This window comes from Sus scrofa, chromosome 13, assembly GCF_000003025.6.
Source record: "Sus scrofa isolate TJ Tabasco breed Duroc chromosome 13, Sscrofa11.1, whole genome shotgun sequence".
Classification (NCBI taxonomy): Eukaryota; Metazoa; Chordata; class Mammalia; order Artiodactyla; family Suidae; genus Sus; species Sus scrofa.
Genome location: NC_010455.5, coordinates 121,758,086 through 121,783,279, shown reverse-complemented (window position 1 = coordinate 121,783,279; position 25,194 = coordinate 121,758,086). Strand labels below are relative to the sequence as shown.

The window sequence follows — 25,194 nt, the reverse complement described above, 5'->3', positions numbered from 1 at the left end:
TGCCTCCAGTGTCTTACCCCCCAGTGCACTGCACCTGGCTCCTGCCTCCCAGGAGGCCCTCCAAGATCCACAGGTATGTTTGACCTGGATTCTCATAGAGTCCCTGCTTTGTCCTTGGACCCAGTACACGTGAAACCTTGTGTATGCTCTTCAGGAGTGGATTCTGTTTCCCTCAGTCTTGTGGAGCTCTTGCACTCAATCCCTGCAGGCCTCAAATGCCAAATACTCTGGGGCTCTTCTTCTCAATGCCAAACTGCCCAGGCTGGAGGACCCGACATGGGGTTTGGAATGCTCACTCACATGGAAGAGCCTCTGCAATATTGCTATTTTTCAGTTTGTGGGTTGCCCACACAGTGGGTACGGGTTTGCTTATATCATGAAAGTGCTCCTCCTACTGTCTTGTGATTTCTTTGTCTTTGGGTGTAGGATTTCTTTTTTGGCATAGTTTCCTGTATATTTTATCAGTGGTTGTTCAGCAGTTGTGATTTGGGTGTATTCATGAGAGGAGGTGAGCTGAAGTCTTTCTACTCTGCCATCTTGTAAATCTCCGTTTTAAACTTTCTTAAAATTGTAAAACACACATAAAATGTACCATTTTAACCATTTTTTTTTTTTTTTGTCTTTTTGTTGTTGTTGTTGTTGTTGTTGTTGCTATTTCTTGGGCCGTTCCTGCGGCATATGGAGGTTCCCAGGCTAGGGGTCTAATCGGAGCTGTAGCCACTGGCCTACGCCAGAGCCACAGCAACGCGGGATCCGAGCCGCGTCTGCAACCTACACCACAGCTCACGGCAACGCCGGATCGTTAACCCACTGAGCAAGGGCAGGGACCGAACCTGCAACCTCATGGTTCCTAGTCGGATTCTTTAACCACTGCGCCACGACGGGAACTCCCCATTTTAACCATTTTTAAGTGTACAGTCCACTAGAGTTAAGTATATTTACATTGTTATGAAGCACCTCTATAATTCTTCTCATTTTGTAAAAGTGAAACTCTGTATCCATTATACAATTTCCCTTTTCCCCTCCTCTAGTCCCTGGTAACTATCATACCCTTTTCCCCCTATAAATTTTACTACTTTAGAAACCTCATATATGTGGGAGTATTTAGTACTTGTCTTTGTTGACTCGCTTATTTCACAAAGCATAATGTCCTCAAGGGTCAACCACACTATAAAATGTAACAGGATTGCCTGCCTTTTTTTACCCCCTTCCTTTTTTTTTTTTTTTTTTTGTCTTTTTTAGAACCGTACTCACAGCATATGAAGGTTCCCAAGTGAGGGGTCCAGTTGAAGCTGTAGCTGCCAGCCTGTGCCATAGACACAGCAATGTGGGATCCGAGCTGCATCCATGACCTACATCACAGTTCACAGCAATGCTGCATCCTTAACCCACTGAGCGAGGCCAGGAATTGAACCTGTGTCCTCATGGATGCTGGTCAGGGTCATTAAGCACTGATCCATGACGGGAACTCCTTCCCTTTTTTAATGCTGAATAATTTATTCCATTGTGTGTATATATCATGTTTTTTTCCCTACATTCTTTGATGGCCATGTGGGTTGCTTTCACCTCTTGGCTGTTGTGAATTGTACTGCTAGGAACATGGGCTTGCAGATTTCTTTGTGTCCTTCCTTTCAATTCTATTGGATATCAACCCAGAAGTGGGATTCCTGAGCTGTGTCATAGTTCTATTTGTAATTTTTTTCTTTTTTGGCTGCGCCTGCAGCATATGGAAATTGTGGGGCCAGGGATTGAACCCATAACACAGCAGTGACCCAAGCTGCTACAATGACAACACCAGATTCTTAATCACAAGAGAACTCCAGTTCAGTGGCATTAAGTACAGTCACAGTGTTGTGTAGCCATTATCACTATCCATTTCCAGAACTTTTCATCATCCCACACAAAAACTGTTAAAACCCATCAAACAATAACTTCCTTTCTCCCCTACCCCTTAGCCTTTGGTAACTACCAATATACTTTGTTTCTGTGAGTTGCCTGTACGCCATGTAAGTAGAATTATAAAATATATTTTTGTGTCTGGCTTCTGTTTAGCATACTATTTTCCAGGTTCATCCATATTTTAGCATGCATCAGATTTTTTTTTTAAAAGTCTTTTTAGGGCCACACCTGTGGCATGTGAAAGTTCCCAGGCTAGGAGTTGAATTGGAGCCTTAGCTGCTGGCGTCTGAGCAGCATCTGTGACCGACAACACAGCTCATGGCAACGTGAATTTCTTTTTTTCTTTTTATTCTTTTTTTTTCTTTTTATGGCTGAATAACATTTCATTGTATGTACTATGTTTTTCTAGTCACCTGGTGATGGACATTTGGTTTGTTTCTCCCTTTTGGTTATCATGAATAAGTGCTAAGAACATTTATGTTTTTTTTTTTTTCTTTTTTTTGCTATTTCTTTGGGCCACTCCCACGGCGTATGGAGGTTCCCAGGCCAGGGGTCGAATCGGAGCTGTAGCCACCGGCCTATGCCAGAGACACAGCAACACGGGATCTGAGCCGTGTCTGCAACCTACACCACAGCTCACGGCAATGCTGGATCGTTAACCAACTGAGCAAAGGCAGGGACCGAACCCCCAACCTCATGGTTCCTAGTCTCGGATTCGTTAATCACTGCGCCACGACGGGAACTCCAGAACATTTATGTTTTGAGTCTCTGCTTTCACTTCTTTGTAGTATATATTCATGGAATTGATGGACCATATAATTTGGTGTTTAACATTTTAGTAAACCATTGAACTGTTTTTCCCAGTAGCTATACCATTTTGCATTCCCATAAGCAATGTACAAGAGCTACAGTTTCTCCATATCCTGGCCAATACTTATTATCCCCCCCCCCGCCCCCATTTCTGAAGTACTGGCCATCTCACTGTGCGGCAAGTGGTATCCTATGGTTTTGACTGTGTTCCCCTAATGACTGATAACTCTGAGCATCTTTTCATGTGCAGTTGTCTTTTAGGGAAATGTTTAAGTCCTTTGTCCTTTTTTTTTTTTTTTTTTGCTGCATCTACAGCATGTGGAAGTTCCAGGGTCAGGGATTGAATCCAAGCTGGAGCAGTGACAAATCTGGATCCTCAACCCGCTGAACCACCAGAGAACTCCCATATTCATTGTTTTGCTGGTGGATGGCTAGTTGTTACAGCACCATTTGTTAAAGACTGTTCTTTTCCCATTGAATTGTCTTGGGACCCCATTAAAAACAAAAACAATTGACCACAGATGTATGGATCTTCTTCCTGGATTCTCAACTATTCTGTTGATCTGTATGTGTATCCTTATGACATACAGTTTTGATTAGCTTTGTGTTTTAAGTTTTCAAACTGGGAATTGTGAGTCTTCTTTCTTTGTTAACATGGAGTGTTATACTGATTATTATATGTTGAGCCAGGTTTGCATTCCCAAATAAATTTGATTCTGTTATGGTTTATAATATCCTTTCTTATATGCTGCTGCATGTGATTTGGTAGTATTTTCTTGAGACTTTCCATCTGTGTTCATAATGGATATTGGTAGTTGTTTTGTAATGTCTTTGTTTTATTAAAGTACAGTTTATTTACAGTGCTGTTTTAATTTTTGCTGTACAGCACAGTGACTTGGTTATACATATATATATATATATTCCTTTTCATATTCTTGTCCGTTATGGTTTATTACAGGATATTGAACATAGTTTCCTGTGCTATACAGTAGGACCTTTTTGTTACTTTGTCTGGTTTGATGTCAGGGTAATACTGGCTGTATAGAATGAGTTGAGAAATGTTCCTTCCTCTCCTTTTTTGGGAAGACTTTGGAAAGAATTGATGTTGAGTCTCCTTTATGTTCATCAGTTGTAGTAAGTCAAATAATGTTTCCCCAAATTCATGTCCACAGAAAGTCAGTGTTATTTGAACTAAGATAACCCAGAAACTCAGTATTATCTTAATTAAAAATGAGGAATTCTCAGGTAGCTCAGTGGGTTAAGGATCTGGTTTTATCATTGCTGTGGCCTGGGTTCAATCCCTGGCCCAGGAACTTCTTGCCATGGGTGTGGCCAAAACAAAACAAAAAAACCAAACAAAATTCCAAATCCTCAGGGTTTAAAAAAAAAAAGAAATAGTTAGATCATACTGGATTAAGGTAGGCCCAAACTCCAATGATTTGTGTCCTTATAACAAGAGAAAAGGACAAAAAGACAAATGCAGAAATGAAGACTGAGTAAGGAGATAGAGGTGGAGATTGGAGTGATGCTGCTATGAGCCAAACAGTACTAAGAGCCACTAGAAACTAAGAAGCGGGAAGGAAGGAGTCTTCCCTAGAGCCTTCATAAGGAAGCATGGCCCAGTCAGCAATTTGATTTCAAATTTCTAGCCTGCAGAACTATAAGAGAATACATTTCTGTTGTTTTAACCAACATGTTTGTGGTAATTTATTACAGTAGCTCTCGGGAAGTAGGATACCATTAAAACCATCTGGTCTTGACGTTTTCTTTATGGGAAGTTTTTTGTTTTGTTTGTTTGTTTTGTCTTTTTGCCATTTCTTGGGTTGCTCCTGCAGCATATGGAGGTTCCCAGGCTAGGAGTTGAATCGGAACTGTAGCCGCTGGCCTATTCCAGAGACACAGCAACGCGGGATCCAAGCCGTGTCTGCCACCTACACCACAGCTCACGGCAACCCACTGAGCAAGGCCAGGGATCAAACCCACAACCTCATAGTTTTTAGTCGGATTGGTTAACCACTGAGCCATGACGGGAACTCCGGAAGTTTTTTTTTTTTTTTTATTAATTCAATGTCTTTCCTACGTATAGGCCTATTCAGATTTTCTGTTTCTTCTTGAGTCAGTTTCAGAGGTTTGTGTCTTCCTAGGAATTTATCAGTTTCACCTAAGTTATTCTCATTTGTTGGTATACAGTTGTTCAAGTTTTCTACTTTCCTGCTGATCATCTAATTATTTTGTCCACTTATAAATGAGATATGGAAGTCTCCAACTATTACCAAGTGATCTCTTTCTCCCGTAAATTCTGTCTATTTTTGCTTTAAATATTTTGTGTTTCTATTTTTGCTAACAATACATGTTTGTTATATCTTCTGGATGGATATCAGTATTTTTCTTTTTGGAGTTCCCATTGTGGTTCAGTGGTAATGAACCTAACTAGTATCATGAGGATGTGGGTTCGATCCCTGGCCTTGCTCAGTGGGATCTGGTGTTGCCATGAGCTGTGGTGTAGGTCGCAGATGTGGCTCGGATCTGGTGTTTCTGTGGTGTAGGCCAGCAGCTGCAGCTCCAATCAACCCCTGTCCTGGGAACTTCCATATGCTGCAGGTGTGGCTCTAGAAAACAAAAAGCAATTGTTCTTTTTGAACCTTTTGTCATTATAGTGTCATTCTTTGTCTCTAGGAACAAATACTGTCATAAAGTCTATTTTGTCTTATTCTTATGGCTTTCTAGATCCTAGGAACATGTTGGAGGTTTTATAAGTCCCACGGACATTTCAGTCCATATCTTCCTTTAAGATTTTTTTTTAGTCTGTGGGTATCCATCATCTCAGGCAGGTGCAAACATAAAACACTTGCCTGTAGTTGTTTTTGACCAGTGCTTCCTGGGGAAAGGAGTTTTGCACGTGAGTTTTCCAGATTGGTGAAATACAAACCTCTTTACAAGTGAGGTCTTCCAAGGAACTGTTAGCAGACAGGTCAGATGATGATAGTTCTTTGGGAACAAGACTTTGAAAGAGATTTAAATCCATTCTGCTGTCTCTGGTGGTTAACAGGGTGCACTGGGAAAGTGCATTGTTTTCATAGCTAACTTACATCTAGCAAGTGGGGGGATGGGACTAGGGTAAGTTAAAATGCCTCAAAGTTCACTGTTCTTAACAAGATTAATCCTTTTTTTTAAAATGCTGGGTTGTTGCAAGCCTTGTCTAGTTTCCGATATTCTGAAAAAGTTGATTCTGACTGTTCTCACCAATTTTTCATTGCTTTTATGAAGGAGAGAATTTTTAGAAGTTCTCAGTGCTCCATTATTCTCACTGATAGAATCCAGTGCATCACTTTGTTAAAGGTAGGCACTGAAGCAGCAGCAACCTTCCCAAATCAATAGTGTCAGGTTTGTCCAGCATATGAGTGAGGAGCAAGCAAGTAGCACTCCTAATGGAGATACAAGCGAGACCCTAAGCAGTTCTACTTCTCCAAGGAGAAGGAGGGGTAGGGAACCATTTTCTTTGAGTATCTGCATAATAGGTTTGATTTACTATCTTATTCTCATTACAACCTTTATGATGTGTAGGAAATACTGTCATCACTTTATAAACTGGAGTGAAGGGGATGAAAGGCCACAAAGCTACGGAGTGGCATACCTAGGATTCAGACCTTAAAAAGCCATTCCTGGAGTTCCTGTCGTGGCTCAGTGGTTAACGAATGCGACTAGGAACCATGAGGTTGTGGGTTCGATCCCTGGCCTTGTTCAGTGGGTTAAGGGTCCGGTGTTGTGGTGAGCTGTGGTGTAGGTCACAAACGTGGCTCGGATCCCGCGTTGCTGTGGCTCTGGTGTAGGTCGGTGGCTACAGCTCTGATTAGACCCCTAGCCTGGGAACCTCCATATGCCGCGGGAGCGGCCCTAGAAAAGGCAAAAAGACAAAAAATTAAAAATTAAAAAGCCATTCCTTTTCTACCATATTTTTCATTTATTGAGTTTTCACTTTGTGACCACTACATTTAATTATGCTTTCTCATTTAATAATCACTCCACTTTTCAAGGTAGACTTTATTACCCCCATTTTACAGAAGAGAAAACTGAGGATGAGAGGTTAGCTCTCTTGCTTAGGTTATAGTGCAAATAGGACAGAGTCAGTTCTGCTGGGCTCCTTCACCCATACCTTTAGACAGGGCAAGGCTTTCTCAGTAGGCTTGGGATTGTTGCACCTCCTCTCCTGCTCACTTGCTTCTGAGGACTAACCTACGCTTTTTCCAGATAAGGAGCCCTTTGTCTGGTGTTTGAGCCCTTTGTCTGGTGTTTGAAGTCCTAGATTGACCAGGGGTGAAAGAAATCCCCTTGCCTTCCCGTTTGGTATCTAGTAGAAAGAGCACTAGATTAGGAATTCTGGCTTAGCCACTGAATTTGGCTCTCTGAAAACTTGTACCTTACTTAGGGCCTTAGTTGTCTCCTCTATAAACGGCCTTTGAAATGGGATGTGCAAGAAAATATCTGCATTTTACTTATTTTTTGTTAGTGTTTTATAATGAATTATAGAGGTTCATGCACATAATTCAGGTGTGTATGTTGTATGTTTGGTTGTTTATTGATGGGATGCCTGATCATAGACCACTGATCTATGAAGTGAGGGATTTGACTAGAGTGTGTTTCAGTGCCAATATTCTGTCATAATTTACCAGTAGGGTGGGCTGCATTTAGCTGGGAAACTTGGCAATATTGACTCTTTGGCTACTGTTCATCTTGATGTTTTTGGTTATCTTTCCCTTCAGATCTTTTCCCAGTTGTAATCTCTTCAGCCAAAGATGCTCTTCTGCTTCTACAGTGCTCTGGTGCTTGCAGTTGGCAGAAGTGTTGCTGTATGTCACTGGTTTTAGGAGGTAGCCAGCAGAACTGGCAGATAAGGCAGAGTAGTTGTTGATATTTTTCAGCAGGCAGTATTGGGGCCCCATCTTGTTCTCTTTGCGATGAAACAAATTGCAAAGCTCTGATTGATCATATTCATCACAGTGGAAATCTGGGGCCAAACTATTCTCAAGTCTTCTTTACCATAAGATATCAATACTGTGTACAACAGTCTAGACCTAAGAGTTCTCTGTGTTAGTAAAGATGTTTAACTCTCCCCAAAGAAATGAAAGAACCTCAGGCAACACTAATCACTGCTCACTCCTTGAGGAGAAACCCCTGAGGTCTCTTCCTCCAGCTGAGGAGTCTCCGCCCTTCTGCCCGCCTACCAGCCCAGGGTTCCAGGTTTCTCATTGGGAGGTACACACGCTTGCCTTGCTCATAGCCCCTTTCCCCCATTTTTTTCATAAATACTATCTGTCCCTCACACCATCTTGGAAAGATTTGTAGTTGTTTACCAAAGATTGTATAATAGTTGTCACAGTCCTCATTACCAGTTCATCTGACATACCACCAGTTGTAAGATGCATCTTGACTTCAGATACTAAAATGGGAAAAATGTCTTAGAATCTATGAAAAATGGTAGTTTCCTAAGTCTCAAGCAGGAGAACAAAAATTAGAGACACTAGGAATGCTAACAGCCGAGAGCCTCGCAGAGTGAGCAAATATGGGAGTCAAAGGTAACTCCAAGATGCAGCAGCTGCAGGAGCTGTACAGTTTGAATATCTTCTAAAATAAATCCTTTTATCCGGTGTTATCACTGCTGTGGCCTGGGCCACTGTAGTGGCAGAGGTTCTATTCCTGGCCCAAGAACTTCCACATGCTGTGGGCCCAGCCCAAAAAAAAAATCATAATAAAAAATAAAGTAGTTCCTACTGTGGCACAACAGGATGGTGGTGTCTTGGGAGCAGGTTTGATTCCCAGTCCTGCACAGTGGGTTACAGATCTGGTGTTGCCGCAGCTGCAGCCCAGGTTGTGGCTCAAATCTAGTTACTGGCCCTTGGGAACTCCATGTGCCACAGGTCGGCCAAAAAATAAAAAATAAAATAAATCCTTTTATCAGAGTGATGCTAGAAATCAGTTCTTATCATTGAAGTTAAAAGGGCTAATTGCCTAAAGACATTGGTAGAATGAACAGATGTTTAAATTTCTTCAGTTCAGGAGTTCGCGTCATGCATGGTACAGCAGAAATGAATCCTACCAGGAACAGTGAGGTTGTGGGTTCGATCCCTGGCCTCACTCAGTGGGTTAAAGATCTGGCGTTGCCATGAGCTTTCGGTGTAGGTTGAAGACGAGGCTCAGATCTGGCGTTGTTGTGGTGTAAGCCAGTGGCTGCAGTTCCGATTAGACCCCTTTCCTGGGAACCTCCATGTGCTGCGAGTGTGGCCCTGAAAGAAGGAAAAAAAAAAAAAAGACAGCCCCCCCCCAATTTCTTCAATTCAAATAGATGAGTGCCTACTATGTATAAGAAGTTGTAATACATAAAACTAATGGATTTTTTTTTTTTTTTTTGCTTTTTAGGGCCACCCCCACATCATATGGCAGTTCCCAGGCTAGGGGTCGAATTGGAGCTGTAGCTGCCGGCCTACACCACAGCCATAGCAACACCAGATCCAAGCCACGTCTGCAACCTATACCACAGCTCATAGCAATGCCGGTCCTTAACCCACTGAGTGAGGCCAGGGATTGAACGTGTGTCCTCATGGATGCTAGTCAGATTGGTTTCTGCTGAGCCATAATGAGAACTCCATGGATTTTTTTTTTTTTTCACTTTTATATCAATTACATGTTGAAGTAATAAAATCTTGGATCTACTGGGTTAAACAAAACATATTACTGAAATTAACTTTACATGTTTCACTTTGTCAGTATTGCTACCAGAACATTTAAAATGATGTTTGTGGCTCGCATTACATATATATATATATGTATATATATATATATATTTTTTTTTTTTTTTTACTTATTACTCAAATGAATTTATCACTACTCAAATGAATTTATCACATCTTTAGTTGTATAATGATTTTTTTTTTTTTTTTTTTTTTTTGCCATGTCTTGGGCCGCTCCTGTGCCATATGGAGGTTCCCAGGCTAGGGGTTGAATCGGAGCTGTAGCTGCCAGCCTACACCAGAGCCACAGCAACGCGGGATCTGAGCCATGTCTGCAACCTACACCACAGCTCACGGCAACACCGGATCATTAACCCACTGAGCAAGGCCAGGGATCGAACCCGAAACCTCATGGTTCCTAGTTGGATTCGTTAACTACTGAGCCACGACGGGAATTCCAGTATAATGATCTTAACAATCCAATTTCACAGGATTTCCATCTCATAACCTAAGCACATCCCCCCAAACTGTCTCCTCTGGAGACCATAAGTTTTTCAATGTCTGTGAGTCAGCATCTGTTCTGCAAAGAAGTTCAGTCTGTCCTTTTTTCAAATTCCACATGTCAGTGAAAGCATTTGATGTTGGTGACTCTATTGTATGGCTGACTTCACTTAGAATAATTTCTAGGCCCATCCATGGTGCTAAAAATGCTGGTATTTCGTTCCTTTTAATGGCTGAGTAATATTCCATTGTGTATATGTGCCACATCTTCTTGATCCACTCCTCTGTCGATGGACATTTAGGTTGTTTCCATGTCTTAGCTATTGCAAATAGTGCTGCAGTGAACATCGGAGTACATGTGTCTTTGCGAGTTGTGGTTTTCTTTGGATAGATGCCCAGGAGTGGGATTGCTGGATTGAATGATAGTTCTATTTTTAGTTTTCTGAGGCATCTCCATACTATTTTATTTTCCACAGTGGTTGCACCAATTTACAATCCTACCAACAGTGTAGTGGGTTCCTTTTTCTCCACACCCTCTCCAACACTTATGTTTGTAGACTTTTTGATGGTGGCCATTCTGGCTGGTGTAAGGTGGTACTTCATAGTGGTTTTGATTTGCATTTCTCTAATAATGAGTGATGTTGAACATCTTTTCATGTGTTTTTTGGCCATCTGTATGTCTTCTTTGGAGAACTGTCTGTTTAGATCTTCTGCCCATTTTTTAATTGGGTTTTTTGTTTTTTTGGTATGGAGCTGCAGAAGGTGTTTATAAATTTTGGAGATTAATTCCTTGTCAATTGAATCACTTGCAAATATTTTCTCCCATTCTGTGGGTTGTCTTTTCGTTTTGTTTAGGGTTTCCTTTGTTGTGTAGAAGCTTTTAAGTTTAATTAAGTCCCATTTGTTTATTTTTGTTTTTATTGTCACTACTCTAAGAGGTGGATCTGAGATGTTGCTGTCATTTATGTCAGAGAGTGGCCTATATTTTCCTCTAGGAGTTTGATAGTGTCTGGTCTTATATCTAGGTCTTTAATTCATTTGGAGTGGATTTTTTTAAAGTTTGTAATTTTTAAGAATAATTAAAACTAGTAACATTTTATCATTAAATAAATATATTCAATTTAGTGATAGTTCTAGCAACATCAGTTCTTACAGAAAAATGAAATCATCAAACTCCCACTTATAAACATTTTTCAAAAGCAGTTGCAGAATTCTTTTAGATTACTCCTGAATTCTTATCTGTTGAGTGTTTTTCTCAGACATATTGATCTTCATCTACACAGATGATCCATAGGTGTTTCCATAAGCTGTGCAGAAGTTAAAGAAACATACCATTCCTTGAGGAAAAATAAGCAATGTTATGTAGCTTTTCTACTCTTGGCCAAAGAACCTAATTCTGTACATTACTTCTGTCTTTGGCGTGGCCATTTTCAAACAGTTATTATGTGTCTGATTATTTATTGAGAAGAATAAAGTGTTCTGAAGAAGTAAAATGTGGATTTGAGTGAAGGAAGTTAGCTGATAGAGCTTTTACGCTTTTCCATGAATATTCTGACTTTACCACCCTGTGACAGTTTTGATATTCAAAAACCTTGATTTCACTTATTTTTCTTAGCTTACTTCCCTCTTTACCCCTAAAGTATGTAATACTCTTAAATAATTATGGTAGAAAATCTTATTCAGGTGGACTTTTGATCAGACTTTCTTTACTTTTATTTTTAACTTCTCTTATAAATACTTATTTTGTAGGTATCATAGCTGCAAATGTTTTTGTATTTTGTTTGTGGAGAGTACCTTCTCTACAGCGGACAATGATCAGATATTTCACATCCAATCCAGCCTCAAGTAAGTCTAACTTGTGTGGTTTTATTTTCATGTAGTGGTAATAATGAGATAAATATGCTTTATGTTGATTGAAATGCTATAGAAAAGATGTTGCCTGTCAGTAAGTGAAACCAGGAGGTCAGGCTGTGAGCTCTTGGAGGATAGGAGCCTCATTCTCTTACTACTGTGTCCAGGCATCTACTTGCACCTAGTAGATATCTAAATATTTTTTTAATGACTTAAGATCCATGATCACTACAGGTTTACTCTTTGAATAGACTATTATATACAACTTTATTTCTGTAACTGAAATAATTTACTAATTATTTTTTCTAACTAGCTTTTACCATAAGGCCAAGTTGCTTTCATCGAATTGAGAATTTTTATTGGTTGCTTACTAAGTAGAAAAGAGATTTAAGATAGCTTTTTACCACTTTGAAAAATGCTGTCATAAACCATCTTATCCAAGCTTTAAACTGGCTCTGGTTTGTTTCCCATGTTTTCTTTATTTCATAATAATAAAAAAAAGTCTAAAACTGGATAATTTTTACTGCCTGTGTAAAAATTACATGATGTTTTTCTTTGTCTTGTAGAGGTCCTTTGCGCTCCAATGTTGCTGTCAACGTTCAGTCATTTTTCCTTGTTTCACATGGCAGCTAATATGTATGTTTTGTGGAGCTTCTCCTCCAGCATAGTGAACATTCTGGGTCAAGAGCAGTTCATGGCAGTGTACTTATCTGCAGGTAATAAGCTTTCATCTTGGGCCCTTTCGGAGCAGAAGTGCTCTTAACTTAACTGGAGAAGGGACAAAGGGAATGCTTGTAGCCATATTCTACATAGAGTAAGTGCTCAGTACATATTTGTCCAATTGTATGGAGAAAAGGATAGCATAGACTGGTGTAGAATTTAAGCATGCCATTTTTCTCTCACTAGACCTTGGTTTTTTTACCTCAGGTTTTTTTGTTTGTTTGTTTGTTTGTTTTTTTGCCACACTTGCGGCTTGTGGAAGTTCCTGGACCAGGGATTGAACCCGTGTCACAGCAGCAACCTGAGCCACTGTAGTGACAATCCCAGATCCTTAACCTGCTGCACGGCAAGGGAACTCCAGGCCCACCATTTTTATAGATAAGTGGTTCCCAGACTTCTGGCTGTGTCGGTCACCTGGATCTTTGTTAAATAACCTTAAGTTCATTTCCCACATGTGGTCAGAAAGCTTTAGATTAGAGCTCTCCAATAAGAGTGTCAAGAATGAGTTCATTCTCTTTGTTGCAAGCATATATTAGCATGGAACTATTCTAGTCATTCTGGAGGTAGCACTTCCTTATTTCAACTAGGTAATGATAGTGCAAGAATCGTAATTTCCTAGATGCTGCTAAATTGTCAACAGGTGGCTTAAACTTATTTATCTCTGTTTGCAAAACGTACTTAATTAAAACCATGAAGTGCAAAAATTCACTCCTAATATCCCTTCATTTAAAAATAGTATAGAATGGAGTTCCCGTCGTGGCTCAGTGGTTAACAAATCCGACTAGGAACCATGAGGTTGAGGGTTCGATCCCTGGCCTTGCTCAGTGGGTTAAAGATCTGGCGTGGCCGTGAGCTGTGGTGTAGGTTGCAGACACAGCTTAGATCCCCGCGTTGCTGTGGCTCTGGTGTAGGCCGGTGGCTACAGCTCCGATTCAACCCCTAGCCTGGGAACCTCCATATGCCACGGGAGCGGCCCAAGAAATAGCAACAACAACAACAAAAAGACAAAAAAAAAAATAGTATAGAACTGCCCAGTTAGCTCAGTCAGTAGCGCATGAGACTTAAAAACAGTAGAGGAGTTCCTGTTGTGGTTCAGCAGGTTAAGAACCTGACTAGTATCCATGAGGATGTGGGGTTGATCCCTGGCCTCACTCAGTGGGTTAAGGATCCAGCATTACCACAAGCTGCCACATAGGTCACAGATGTGGGTTGGATCCTGTTTTGCTGTGGCTGCAGCATATGGCAGCTGCAGCTCCAATTTGACCCCTAGCCGAGGAACTTCCATATGCTGCAGGTGTGGCCCTAAAAAAGGGGGAAAAGAAATGTGTGTGTGTGTGTGTGTGTGTGTGTGTGTGTGTGTGTGTGTATACACACACACATATGTGTGTGTGTGTGTATATCAGCTGTAGTGAAGACATTGAGCTTGGAGATGGAAGACCTATGTTCAGATCCTGTTACTCCTACCTGCTGTGTGATGTTGCAGAAAAGACTATATACTTCTGTGAGGATAATGATACTTAGTGTCATGACACAGGGTTGTAGAAAGGATTAAATAGAAGCATCTACCACAAGGCCCAGAATGGGTACTTGGTCCGTGTTAATTAAACAGAAGCAATCAGCTAGAATCAAAACAGAAGCTTAGCAAATCTTTTGGCTCTAAGCTAAGTGTGTAGTTGTTTCCACAAGCACTAGTAGATACAAAGGATCTATTTAAAGCGCCATTAGTCCTTGCTTTATAGGAAGTTTTGGGTTTTTTTGGCGGGGGGTGGGGGAGTGTACTGTACCCAGAGAAAATTTTTTTTTCTTTTTATGGCCACACCTGCAGCATATGAAAGTTCCCAGGATATGGGTCAAATTGGAGCTGCATCTGTGACCTGCACTGCAGCTTGGGGCAATGTCAGATCCTAAACCCACTGAGCAAGGCCAGGAATCGAACCCTCATCCTCACAGAGATAGCATTGGGTCCTTAACCTGCTGAGTCACAGTGGGAACTCTAGAAAGCTGTTTTTTAAAATGAGCCACACTCAGCTCAGATGACAGTGGTGCCAAAGGGACCTGTAAAGGATCATCTAGTCTAGACGTGCAGCAGATTCATTTGGCAAGCCGAATAAAATATAGACCCCCTGGTCCTACTCCAGAGATTCTGAGTTAGTTTTGAAAGTGCAGTCCAGAGAATTTCCAGACACTTGGTGAGTCTGGGAACTAGTCTTTCTTCACACAGTGTAAATGAGGAAGATGATAGATAACTGAGAAGTGAAATGACCCTGTTCATTCAGTAAATCATATAGTGGGTCAGACATTTTTTTCCCCCCTATAAAGTGTCTAAGCGATAGGCAGGGTAAGTATTTGCCTGCAACTTATAATGACCCAGGTAGAAACTCAACGTTGTTGGTCTCTGTGGGGTGGAGGTCAGAACTGGAAGCCATTTTTATATCTCGCTAATATTACTGAATTATGATTTATTTCTCAGGTGTTATTTCCAATTTTGTCAGTTATGTGTGTAAAGTTGCCACAGGAAGATATGGACCATCACTTGGTGCAGTAAGTATTTCTAATTAAAATTTTAAACTTCATTTTGAAATAATTTTAGACTTATAAAATTGCAGAATTAAGTACAGAGTTCCTACTGTTAATTAAAGAACCACAGGAGTTCTGGTCGTGGCGCGGTGGTTAACGAATCCGACTGGGAACCATGGGGTTATGGGTTTGGTCCCTGGCCTTGCTCAGTGGGTTGGGGATTCAGCATTGCCGTGAGCTGTGGTGTGGGTCGTGGACGTGGCTTGGATCCCACATTGCTGTGGCTCTGGTATGGGCAGGCAGCTGCAGCTCTGATTAGACCCCTAGCCTGGGAACCTCCATATGCCACAGGAGTGGCCCTAGAAAAGCCAAAAAGAGGAAAAAAAAAATGTAGAACCACAGTATAGTTATCAAAGCCAGGAAAATTAACATTAAAACAATTCTGTTATCTAATCTATATCTAATGTAGAATTTATACATTTGTAAAGCCTTATCATTTCAGGCTATAGCTTTTAGCCATTGGTCGTTTATGTATACCTAACTGGCACAGAGTACCTATCATGAGGAGTAGTCAGAATAGTGGGTATCCAGTTCCCATAAACCAGAGAGCCTAATCTACCATTGGAAAATTCTGAGTAGTTACAGGTTTGAACTTAATACTGCATCCTCCTCCTTAGTCAGTATTTGAGTGCTATGCAGATTCGTCTGCCAGATGCTGTACTTATTAGTAGGGACATATTAAAGGGGAATTGGAGAGAGCTGTCAATTTTAAAGTGGGGGTTAGGAGTCAGAATTCTATATTCTCTATTTAAGATGAACTGTCTGCTGTTGTCTGTTGCCCAAACTGGCTGCTGTGTGAGTCTGTAATAGTAACACATGGGGTTCTTCAAAAATCCTGACTTCCCCTTCACAGGGGGTTTGCTGTCTTGTGCACATCTGGCCTCTATAACTTGTTCACCCTTGCGCTGGTTACCTACTCCATGTCCTAAATGAATCACAGCAACTTTCAAGGGTACCAGAACCACCTCAGAAGATGGGACTCCCCACAGAACTTGCTGGGTCGTGGTTCCTCTAGAGTGCAACATGTTTGTTATACAGGCCCAATTTATATGTATTCTGAAAGATCTCTTCTGATTAGAACTTTCAGCATCTGCTCCCAAGTTGATCAGCATATACTGTTTAAGCAGAGTAAATATCAATATCACTGAGAATTTGAAAATTAGAGAAAAGCCTTTCAGACTTTATAGCAGGTGTGCTGCAACTTGAGTATCCTAGATTTTTAAATAAAACCTAAAAAAGTCAACTCAACAAAATCCAGAAGAAATCAAGTCGAAACCTTATTTTCTGAGAGAGAAAAGTAATAAAATTACACTTTTTCCTAAAATGAAACAAATTTAATTTGGTTAGCTGACGTGAAAGAAGGGGATTAAAGTCCTGTTAGGTCCCTCTAAATTACTTATCCATAGATGATTACCCAAAGTGCTCATTATAGAAATTTCAATATTGAAGTTCTCATTAACTGTGCATTTCTATGTAAAGCTAGTTTCTCTGTGACTGTAACTTATTGTACTTACTTACGTTACTTTAGGTGGTTCCATTAGCTTTCTAAAATTTTTTTTTTTTTTTTTTTCTTTTCTAGGGCCGCTCCTGCGGCATATGGAGGTTCCCAGGCTAGGGGTCCAATGGGAGCTGCAGCCGCCGACCTACACCAGAGCCCCAGCAACTCGGGATCTGAGCCGCGTCTGCAATGTACACCACAGCTAACGGCAACGCCAGATCCTTAACCCACTGAGCAACGCCCGTAACCTCATGGTTTCTAGTCAGATTCATTAACCACTGCGCCATGACGGGAACTCCATAGCCTTCTAAAATTTTCTAAAAGTGACTTTTTATCTTCACAAATTTACATATATTTATGTGTATGAATAAATTGCAGCTTGCTCTTTTTGGACAAATGTTTGCTCTATCCCATATAGAGAGTCTTTATTTTTACCTTCTCTAGTCAGGTGCTTTTAAAAATATAATGGAAGTAAACTCTTCGTTCCAACTTTTCAAAGATCAAGGAGACATGACAATTAAATGCAGTACATGGGGGAAAGTAGCCACAAAGTGGAAAAATTGACAAAACTGGAATTATGTTCAATAGAGTAGAAGAGAAAATATCACACACACAGATACATATACAAATTTAAAAAACTGACCATACCAAGTGTTGGTGAGGATATGGAGAAACTGGAAATCTCACACATTGCTGGTAGGAAAATAAAATACTCTAACCACTTTGGAAAACAGTTTGGCAGTTGCTGTACTTGCCCATCATAGCTGACCATATTTTGTTTTTACTTATGTCTCTCATGCCACTCTATAAGCTCCATTATGGCAGGACTGCCAATTTTGTTCCTCTCTGGGTCCCCAGCATCTAGTATAGTGCCCAATAGGACTCAAGTATTTCACTGATAATCGTGACATTTAGTGTGAACCAGAGGTTATGAGCCTGTTTCTCAAGCATCCTACCATTAAGAGGAGTAGGGAACATGTCCAGTGTTAAGAAAGTTTAATTTTCATCATTTATCCAGGAGATATTTCATAGCCATTGTTAATTTAAATTATGAAGCTTACATAGCAACCTGGAAAAACAAACATAGAAGAAAAAACTATGCAGCAATTTTTTTTTTTTTTGAGATTTTTTTATTTTTATTTTTTTTATTTTATTTTCCCACTGTACAGCAAGGGGGTCAGGTTATCCTTACATGTATACATTACAATTACAGTTTTTCCCCCACCATTTCTTCTGTTGCAACATGAGTATCTAGACATAGTTCTCAATGCTATTCAGCAGGATCTCCTTGTAAATCTATTCTAAGTTGTGTCTGATAAGCCCAAGCTCCCGATCCCTCCCACTCCCTCCCCCTCCCATCAGGCAACCACAAGTCTCTTCTCCAAGTCCATGATTTTCTCTTCTGAGGAGATGTTCATTTGTGCTGGATATTAGATTCCAGTTATAAGTGATATCATATGGTATTTGTCTTTGTCTTTCTGGCTCATTTCACTCAGTATGAGATTCTCTAGTTCCATCCATATTGCTGCAAATGGCATTATGTCATCCTTTTTTATGGCTGAGTAGTATTCCATTGTGTATATATACCACCTCTTCCGAATCCAATCCTCTGTCGATGGACATTTGAATTGTTTCCATGTCCTGGCTATTGTGAATAGTATATGCAGCAATTTTAATTTCAGTTATTATAATAAGAAATGGTTGTACTGATCATAAGTTGGGAAGTTTATTTTCGAATGCAGTGTTATTGGGGGAATTGCTTCTCAAGCAGGTGGATGCATGTGTGTCTCTGGGAGGATGCCATGAGGGGAGGGTCCATACAGAGCCTTGGGATAAATTTGCATGCTTTCCTGGAACAGAACATTTGTCAAAGGTTTTAAGAAAGATGTTTAGTTTTATTGTGAAGCAGGATGCAAATTTCACGCGATTTATGATAAAGCATTAAACTTGGAAGAAATTTCATGTATGTGGGCTCCTTTGGGCAAATTTATACTCTGTGGCTGAAGGAGCTTTGTTAAAGTGTGACAGGTGCTTTTTTTTTTTTTTTTTTTTTTCTGTCTCTTTTTGTCCTTTTAGGGCTGCACCCACAGCATATGGAGGTTCCCAGGCCAGGGGTCTAATTGGAGCTATAGCTGCCAGCCTATGCCAGGGCCACAGCAACGCCAGATCCGAGCCGTGTCTGCGACCTACACCACAGTTCGTGGCAACACCGGATCCTTAACCCACTGAGTGAGGCCAGGGATCGTACCCGCAACCTCATGGTTTCTAGTCAGATTGTTTCTGCTGCTCCACGACGGGAAATCCGAGAAGTACTTTTTTAGTCATTATGAGAAGTGATGGATGTGACATGTGGAACACTGTCCCTGAAGTTCATTAAGTGCTGATGTACAAGTTTTTATTTCTTACTGCCTGTAGTTCTCTAGTTTAATCCTTGCCGGATGGTTACTGTGATGTACTTGGAGCCCTTTTGCCTAATATTTTTATTCATTAGTAACTGAAAACTTTTAAGGTTCGTTCTCACCTAGATGTTTGTGGTTTAAAAGCTTTCTCGGATATTTTAGACATTGTGGTCACTAAGCAGTCGCACATTGAGAGTTTCCCCTTTTCACCAACGTCTTACTTTGTAGTCGGGCGCAATCATGACCGTCCTGGCAGCTGTCTGCACCAAGATCCCAGAGGGGAGGCTCGCCATTATCTTCCTTCCAATGTTCACGTTCACCGCAGGGAATGTGAGTATTTTTATGAAGCAAAGTGCTGGGACAGTGGTGATATTTTTACATTGACTGAATTTTTGCCCTTAAATTAGAAATGTCAATGTTGGAGGAATCAAAGTTGTACCATTTCTGTTCTCCTTTGCTGGCTTTCAGGCCCTAAAAGCCATTATTGCCATGGATACAGCAGGAATGATCCTGGGATGGAAATTTTTTGATCATGCAGCACATCTTGGGGGAGCTCTCTTTGGAATGTAAGTTCGAGTGTGATTGATTGTTACACTGCTTTCTCGGGTCCTCTCCCTCCCCCCGCCCCAAGGAAGGCAGTTGGGCAGGTAGTTCTGTGATGGATGCAGAGGCACATGGGACTAGGAGGTTGAGGAAAGCCCAACATGCTTGGCTTTGGCCTTGCACAGCTTCACCATGTGAGGTGGGCTGTGAGACTACTGGCCCTGCCCCTGCCGGGTCATTCATAGGGAGAGACCATCTGTGCTTTTTACTGTACCCTTAGCCTCAAGTTACCCCCAACTCCTGACCCATCACAATTCCTAGTTCTCCTTGGAGACTGTTCCCCAGCCCCCTAGTCTGTGCTCTATTCCTTTCCCCACTCTCAAGCCACCTCTCCCCTCCCCACTTCCCACCTTGCTCCCCCATCCCACTACCACTGTCCTCATCTCAGTGCTGGGTAGACACCCTGAGTGGGTGGAGCTGGTCCTCTGCCTGGGTGAGTGTGCAGGTGCTCCTTTGTGACTGGAGTAGAGGCCAGACATCATAAACTAGAGCTGACTTCTTACTATGCATCTGTTATGCAGCAGGCACTGAGCTAGTCACCTTGCATTGTGTCATTATTATTACCTTTTTTTTATTGATGGGAAACTGAGGCTCAGAAGTAATCTTCCCAGGTCTAACAGCTCTTAAGTAGCAGAGGAGAGATTTAAACCTAGATCCAGGAGTTCCTGTTGTGGCTCAGCAGAAACGAATCTGACTAGTATCCTTGAGGACGTGGGTTCGATCCCTGGCCTCCCTCAGTGGGTTAAGGGTCTGGTGTTGGCTGTGAGCTGTGATGTAGGTTGCAGACAGGGCTTGGAGCCCAAGTTGCTGTGGCTGTGGCATAGGCCAGCAGCTGCAGCTCCAATTTGACCCCTAGCCTGGGAACCTCCATATGCCTTGGGTGCGGCCCTAAAAAGACAAAAAACAAAACAAAACAAAAAACAAAAACCCAGATCCAGAGCCCTTCCTGCTCTCATCACACCGTAGTGATTACAATTGCGTTGTGGTTACAAGCTCTCTCATTTGTGCCTCAGGCAATGGACTCTTGCCGAAAACAGAGTGATATAGTCGCAGAACTTCCCTAGGACTCCTGGAGTCCATCTGACCGTGGAGTCCCTTCAGCAGAGTTGTTGTCTGTTTCATAAGCTGGATCCCTAATGGCTTCTCTTTTCTTGCATAAATGTTGCCTTTTGGCCTTCCTTGGTTTTTACTTTATTTCATGACAATGGGAAATCTTAGTGTCTTAATTGAAAAAAAAAAAAAAAAAGTAGAAAAATCTATTCTAAGTGGAGCAGTCTTGCCCAGTAGGCGGTAGAACTAAATGCCATTATGCCATTTATAATTTTCAGTGATGATTAAAGAATAGCACATGTGAGTGCTAGCTTTAACAGCAGCACATTATAAATAGTAGAAACTGACCTGATATTACAGTATGAGGAACATAGACTGATGAAAAGGGGTTCAGTTTTATGAACTCTGAATTTACCTGGCTCCTTTCACATATACTTAAATAATCTTTTCCCCAGCAGTTTTTTATTCTTCCTAACTATAATTAGATGACCTTTTTTTTTGTTCTGAAAATTGGATCAAATGCGTTGTAAAGTCCAGGATCTGAAAGACAGAGGAATCCTTTCTTTTTGCTGTTTCCAATTTCACCTGCTTTCATTGACTAGATCTCAGTCATAGCCAGAATTCATCTTTTCTAACATCTTTAATCTAGATTTAGAAATCTTAGAGTTCCTGTTGTGGCTCAGCAAGTTAAGGACCCGATATTGTCTCTGTGAGGATGCTGGTTTGATCCCTGGCCTGGCTTACTGGTGTTGCAGTGAGCTGTGGCATAGGTTGATGTGGCTTGGATACAGTATTGCTATGGCTGTGGTGTGGCATAGGCTGCAGCGGTAGCTGCAGCTGCAATTCAACCAGTGGCCCAGGAACTCCATGCGCCATGGTGCAGCCATAAAAAGAAAAAGAAAATAGATTTAGAAATCTTTACTAATGCTAAAGGTTCTGTTAGTAACCTCCTGCACCTTTCTTTGTCTTTGTCCCTGACCATGTTTTATGGTCTTCACCTTGAGTTGCTGCAATAATGATAGCTAACGTATACTGAATATTTGCTGTGTGCCTAAGCTAAGGACTAATTTAAATACTCTTAAAATCCTGTGTGATATTCCAGCTTACAGCAAGGAAACTGCTTGAAGCAGGACTTTTGTCCAAAGTTACAACAGCCTGTCATAGCAGAGCTGGAGTTTCAGACTGAGCATTAGACTGTGAGGCTGCTACCAAAACCAAAAAACGATCCTCAGAAATTAGTCTTTTTTAGGGTTGCACCCGAGGCATATGGAGGTTCCCAGGCTAGGGGTCAAATTGGAGCTGTAGCTGCTGGTCTACGCCAGAGCCACAGCAATACCAGCTCTGAGCCGCATCTGCAACCTACACCACAGCTCACGGCAATGCTGGATCCTTAACCCTCTGAGTGAGGCCAGGGATTGAACCTGTGTCCTCATGGATACTAGTTAGATTTGTTTCTGCTGAGCCATGAAGGGAACTCCAGAAATTAGTCATTTTGAAATATTTTCCTAATTTTAATTTAACCAAATGACCATCTGAACTTATATAAGTATAATCAAAATAGTGTACCTGTAAGATTAAAATCGACTCTTTCCTTGAAATAAGTAGGTTAAAAAGATTTGAGAGGAGGAGTTCCTGTTGTGGCTCAGCAGTAACAAACCCGACTAGTAACCATGAGGATATGGGTTCGATCCCCGGCACAAATTAGGGATCCAGCGTTGCTGTGAGCTATGTGGTGTAGTGTAGGCTGGCAGTTACAGCTCCAATTTGACCCCTAGTCTGGGAACTTCCATGTACTGTGAGTGTGGCCCTAAGAAAAGAAGAAAAAAAGATTTGAGAGGACACTTTTAATGGAGAGTTCCCAAGAAGTGTTTGTTTCATTTAAGAGTTTTATAGTTGCCTTTGAGTCTTAGGGTGGTCCTTTTTCTCATGTTTTAAGTTCACCAGAGAACTTCACTCTAAGCCCGAAAGAATTTTGTTACATGCCTATTAATTTGCATATTTCTAAAGTGCCTTTTTTCTTTCCATAAATTTACTGATTATTTTTCAAAATTTGAATGGTGACTGTTTTTCATGATTAAAATTTAACTATACTGAGTATTAAGATTCACATATAATTCAGGCCCTTTGTAATAAAAAATACATGCTCAGAACATTTTTAAAATGTTAAAAAATAAAATTTCAATTAAGTTGAATGGAGCATTTTTTTCAGGCAGGTGTCTGAGATGGAAAGAGCAACAGAATCTGGCTTCTCCCTCAAGAAACATGAAATCTGTTTGGGGAAACCAGGGCAAAGATAAAAATTTCAGTAACTTTTTTTTTTTTTTTGGCTGCACCATGCATGTGAAGTTCCTGGGCCAGGGATCGAATCCAAGCCAGAGCTGTGCCCTATGTCACAGCTGCGGCAACACCAGATCCTTAACTTGCTGTACCACAGTGGGATCTCCAACAAAAACTTTTAGTAATAGCTATTCCAAGTCATTCCCCCATCCAGGGACGCTCTCCTCATGTTCTGCCAGCCTGGGAAGGGAGGCGCCCTTGAGTCCCCGTGTGGCCTCTGCTGTGCTTGGGTAGAGTGCCTGGTGTGCAGGCCCCTAGGCTTGTGGACTTCTCAAATCCATCACTCCCTATCTGTTCCTCAGCTTAAGTGGGTGCTCCTTGGTGCTGAAGTATCACCTAGTGGTTAGAGCACAGGTTACAGAGTCAGATTTGGGTTCTAGTCTCAGTTCTGGTGATTCCCAGACGTGCAGCCTGAGCAAGTTACTGAATCTCCCCATGTCTGAGCTTCCTTAGCTCTTTGCTCCAGGCTGCTTGCAGAGATTGTTTAACAGGAGAATGTGGATGAGAGCTGTATTTTAAAAGGTGGGCAGAATTTGGATGAGCAGACTCCCTTTTGTGTAGCCAGGTGGAAGATAACGAGGCATTTAAATTAGTATAGCCATCATTAGGCGTAAATTCTGATTCCTTACTTAATAAAGAGAGTCCAGGCCTAGAATCACTCTGATCTGCGGGTGAGTCCTTGCCCACTCAGCAGCTGTTAGCACCTTGGATGAACGACTTTCTCTCAGGCTTTGTTTCCTCATGTTTGTAAATAGGAAAAAGAAAAGTGATATGACTTGCAGGGTCCCATCCTACTTCCATCATTTTTTGTTTTAGTTTTGTTTTGTTTTTTTAGGGCCACTCCTGCGGCATATGGATGTTCCCAGGCTAGGGGTCGAATTGGAACTTCAGCTGTCGGACTACACCACAGCCACAGCAACACCGGATATTTAACCCATCGAGCGAGGCCAGGGATTGAACCTGCATCCTCATGCATACTAATCAGATTCACCTCTGCTGCGCCACAACAGGAACTCCCTTTACTTCAATCTTTAACATAGTATTAATCTATGTACTAACTTTAATCTATGTATTAAAGGTAAGCCATTGATCTACATTAAATAAACTAAGCAGTTATTTTTTAAATAAGCTGGATAATAACAGTGGCATTCAGTTTTTTAAAATGTTGACCTGATACCCGTCATCATGGTACTTGACATTTGTGTCATACTGTTTGAATATTGGCCCTGGTTTGTTTGTTTTTTTCCCCAGATGGTATATTACTTACGGTCATGAACTCATTTGGAAGAACAGGGAACCTCTAGTGAAAATTTGGCATGAAATGAGGACTAACGGCCCCAGGAAAGGAGGTGGCTCTAAGTAAAACTAGGGTTGGACAACACCGGTGCCTCAGGTCCATGCTGGCTGAAGCCCCAGGAACACATCGGCCCTGGAGTGTCCACATCTTTGCTCCTGCCTGGAAGACACTCAGTATTTAGCTTCTGAGTATTTTAAACTATGTCCCCAGTACATGTCTCATTAAAAAGTGAATTATGACAAAGTTGTGAAATAAAGGTTTATATCTCTAGTTTGTAAACAGAGGGTGTGTGTACTCTTTTGAAGAGCATGAATGCTGCCCTGGGATCTTGCTGTTTGTCGTACGTGTAACGTAGTTTGAGTCCTGAACCTGACAAGCATTCACATGGAAAGGTCTGATGGGAACTCAGAGGTGCTTGTTTTTTAACGATGGCCTTCTTAACATCTCTGCTAAATATTTACTCTTATTTACCCAGCCCTCTCCTTGCTTGGTTGACAGGTAAAAGTTAAGAGCAACTTCTCTCTGGCATGGTCTGAAACAACAGCGGCATTATTTTCTAAAATTTCCCAAGAAAGGTAACATTTTGTGGCAGTGAGCGGCATATACAAAAAGCTATTTTTAGGTTTTGCTTTCTAGGTTAAAGTTGTAGCTAAATTAAGAATTAGTAGGAAGTATCTTGTATAAACTCAGACTTGACTCTGAGCCTAATTTCATCTTATGTTGGGAAATGTACCTTCTTTGAAGTGGCGCATCTTCCTGATGTAGTCATCATCATACAGCTTCACTGTAGCGAAACTGACTTGTCCTCATGATTGAGAGTTACTTTTGGGAAATGCAGTTTGAGAATTTCAGCGTTTTTCTTGAAAGGATTTATAGGAGAGTTTTAAAATCTGGCGCTCTCAAAAGGTCACATTAAATTTTGCACCT

At 41.2% G+C, this 25,194-nt stretch overlaps 1 protein-coding gene across 4 annotated transcripts in view; it reads left to right on the top strand.

Moving 5' to 3' along the window:
• The window catches only part of PARL (presenilin associated rhomboid like), a 54,946-nt gene extending 30,400 nt beyond the window's left edge, over nt 1-24,546 (top strand). For 3 of the 4 annotated variants that reach the window (XM_021069926.1, XM_021069925.1, XM_003483280.4), the window contains 6 exons: nt 11,685-11,780; nt 12,353-12,502; nt 14,977-15,047; nt 19,209-19,310; nt 19,449-19,546; nt 24,222-24,546. In XM_021069926.1, coding sequence (XP_020925585.1) covers nt 11,685-11,780; nt 12,353-12,502; nt 14,977-15,047; nt 19,209-19,310; nt 19,449-19,546; nt 24,222-24,333 — 629 coding nt within the window. In that variant the 3' untranslated portion in view covers nt 24,334-24,546. The remainder of the gene's footprint in view (nt 1-11,684; nt 11,781-12,352; nt 12,503-14,976; nt 15,048-19,208; nt 19,311-19,448; nt 19,547-24,221) is intronic. The other variant, XM_021069927.1, reaches the window with a different exon arrangement.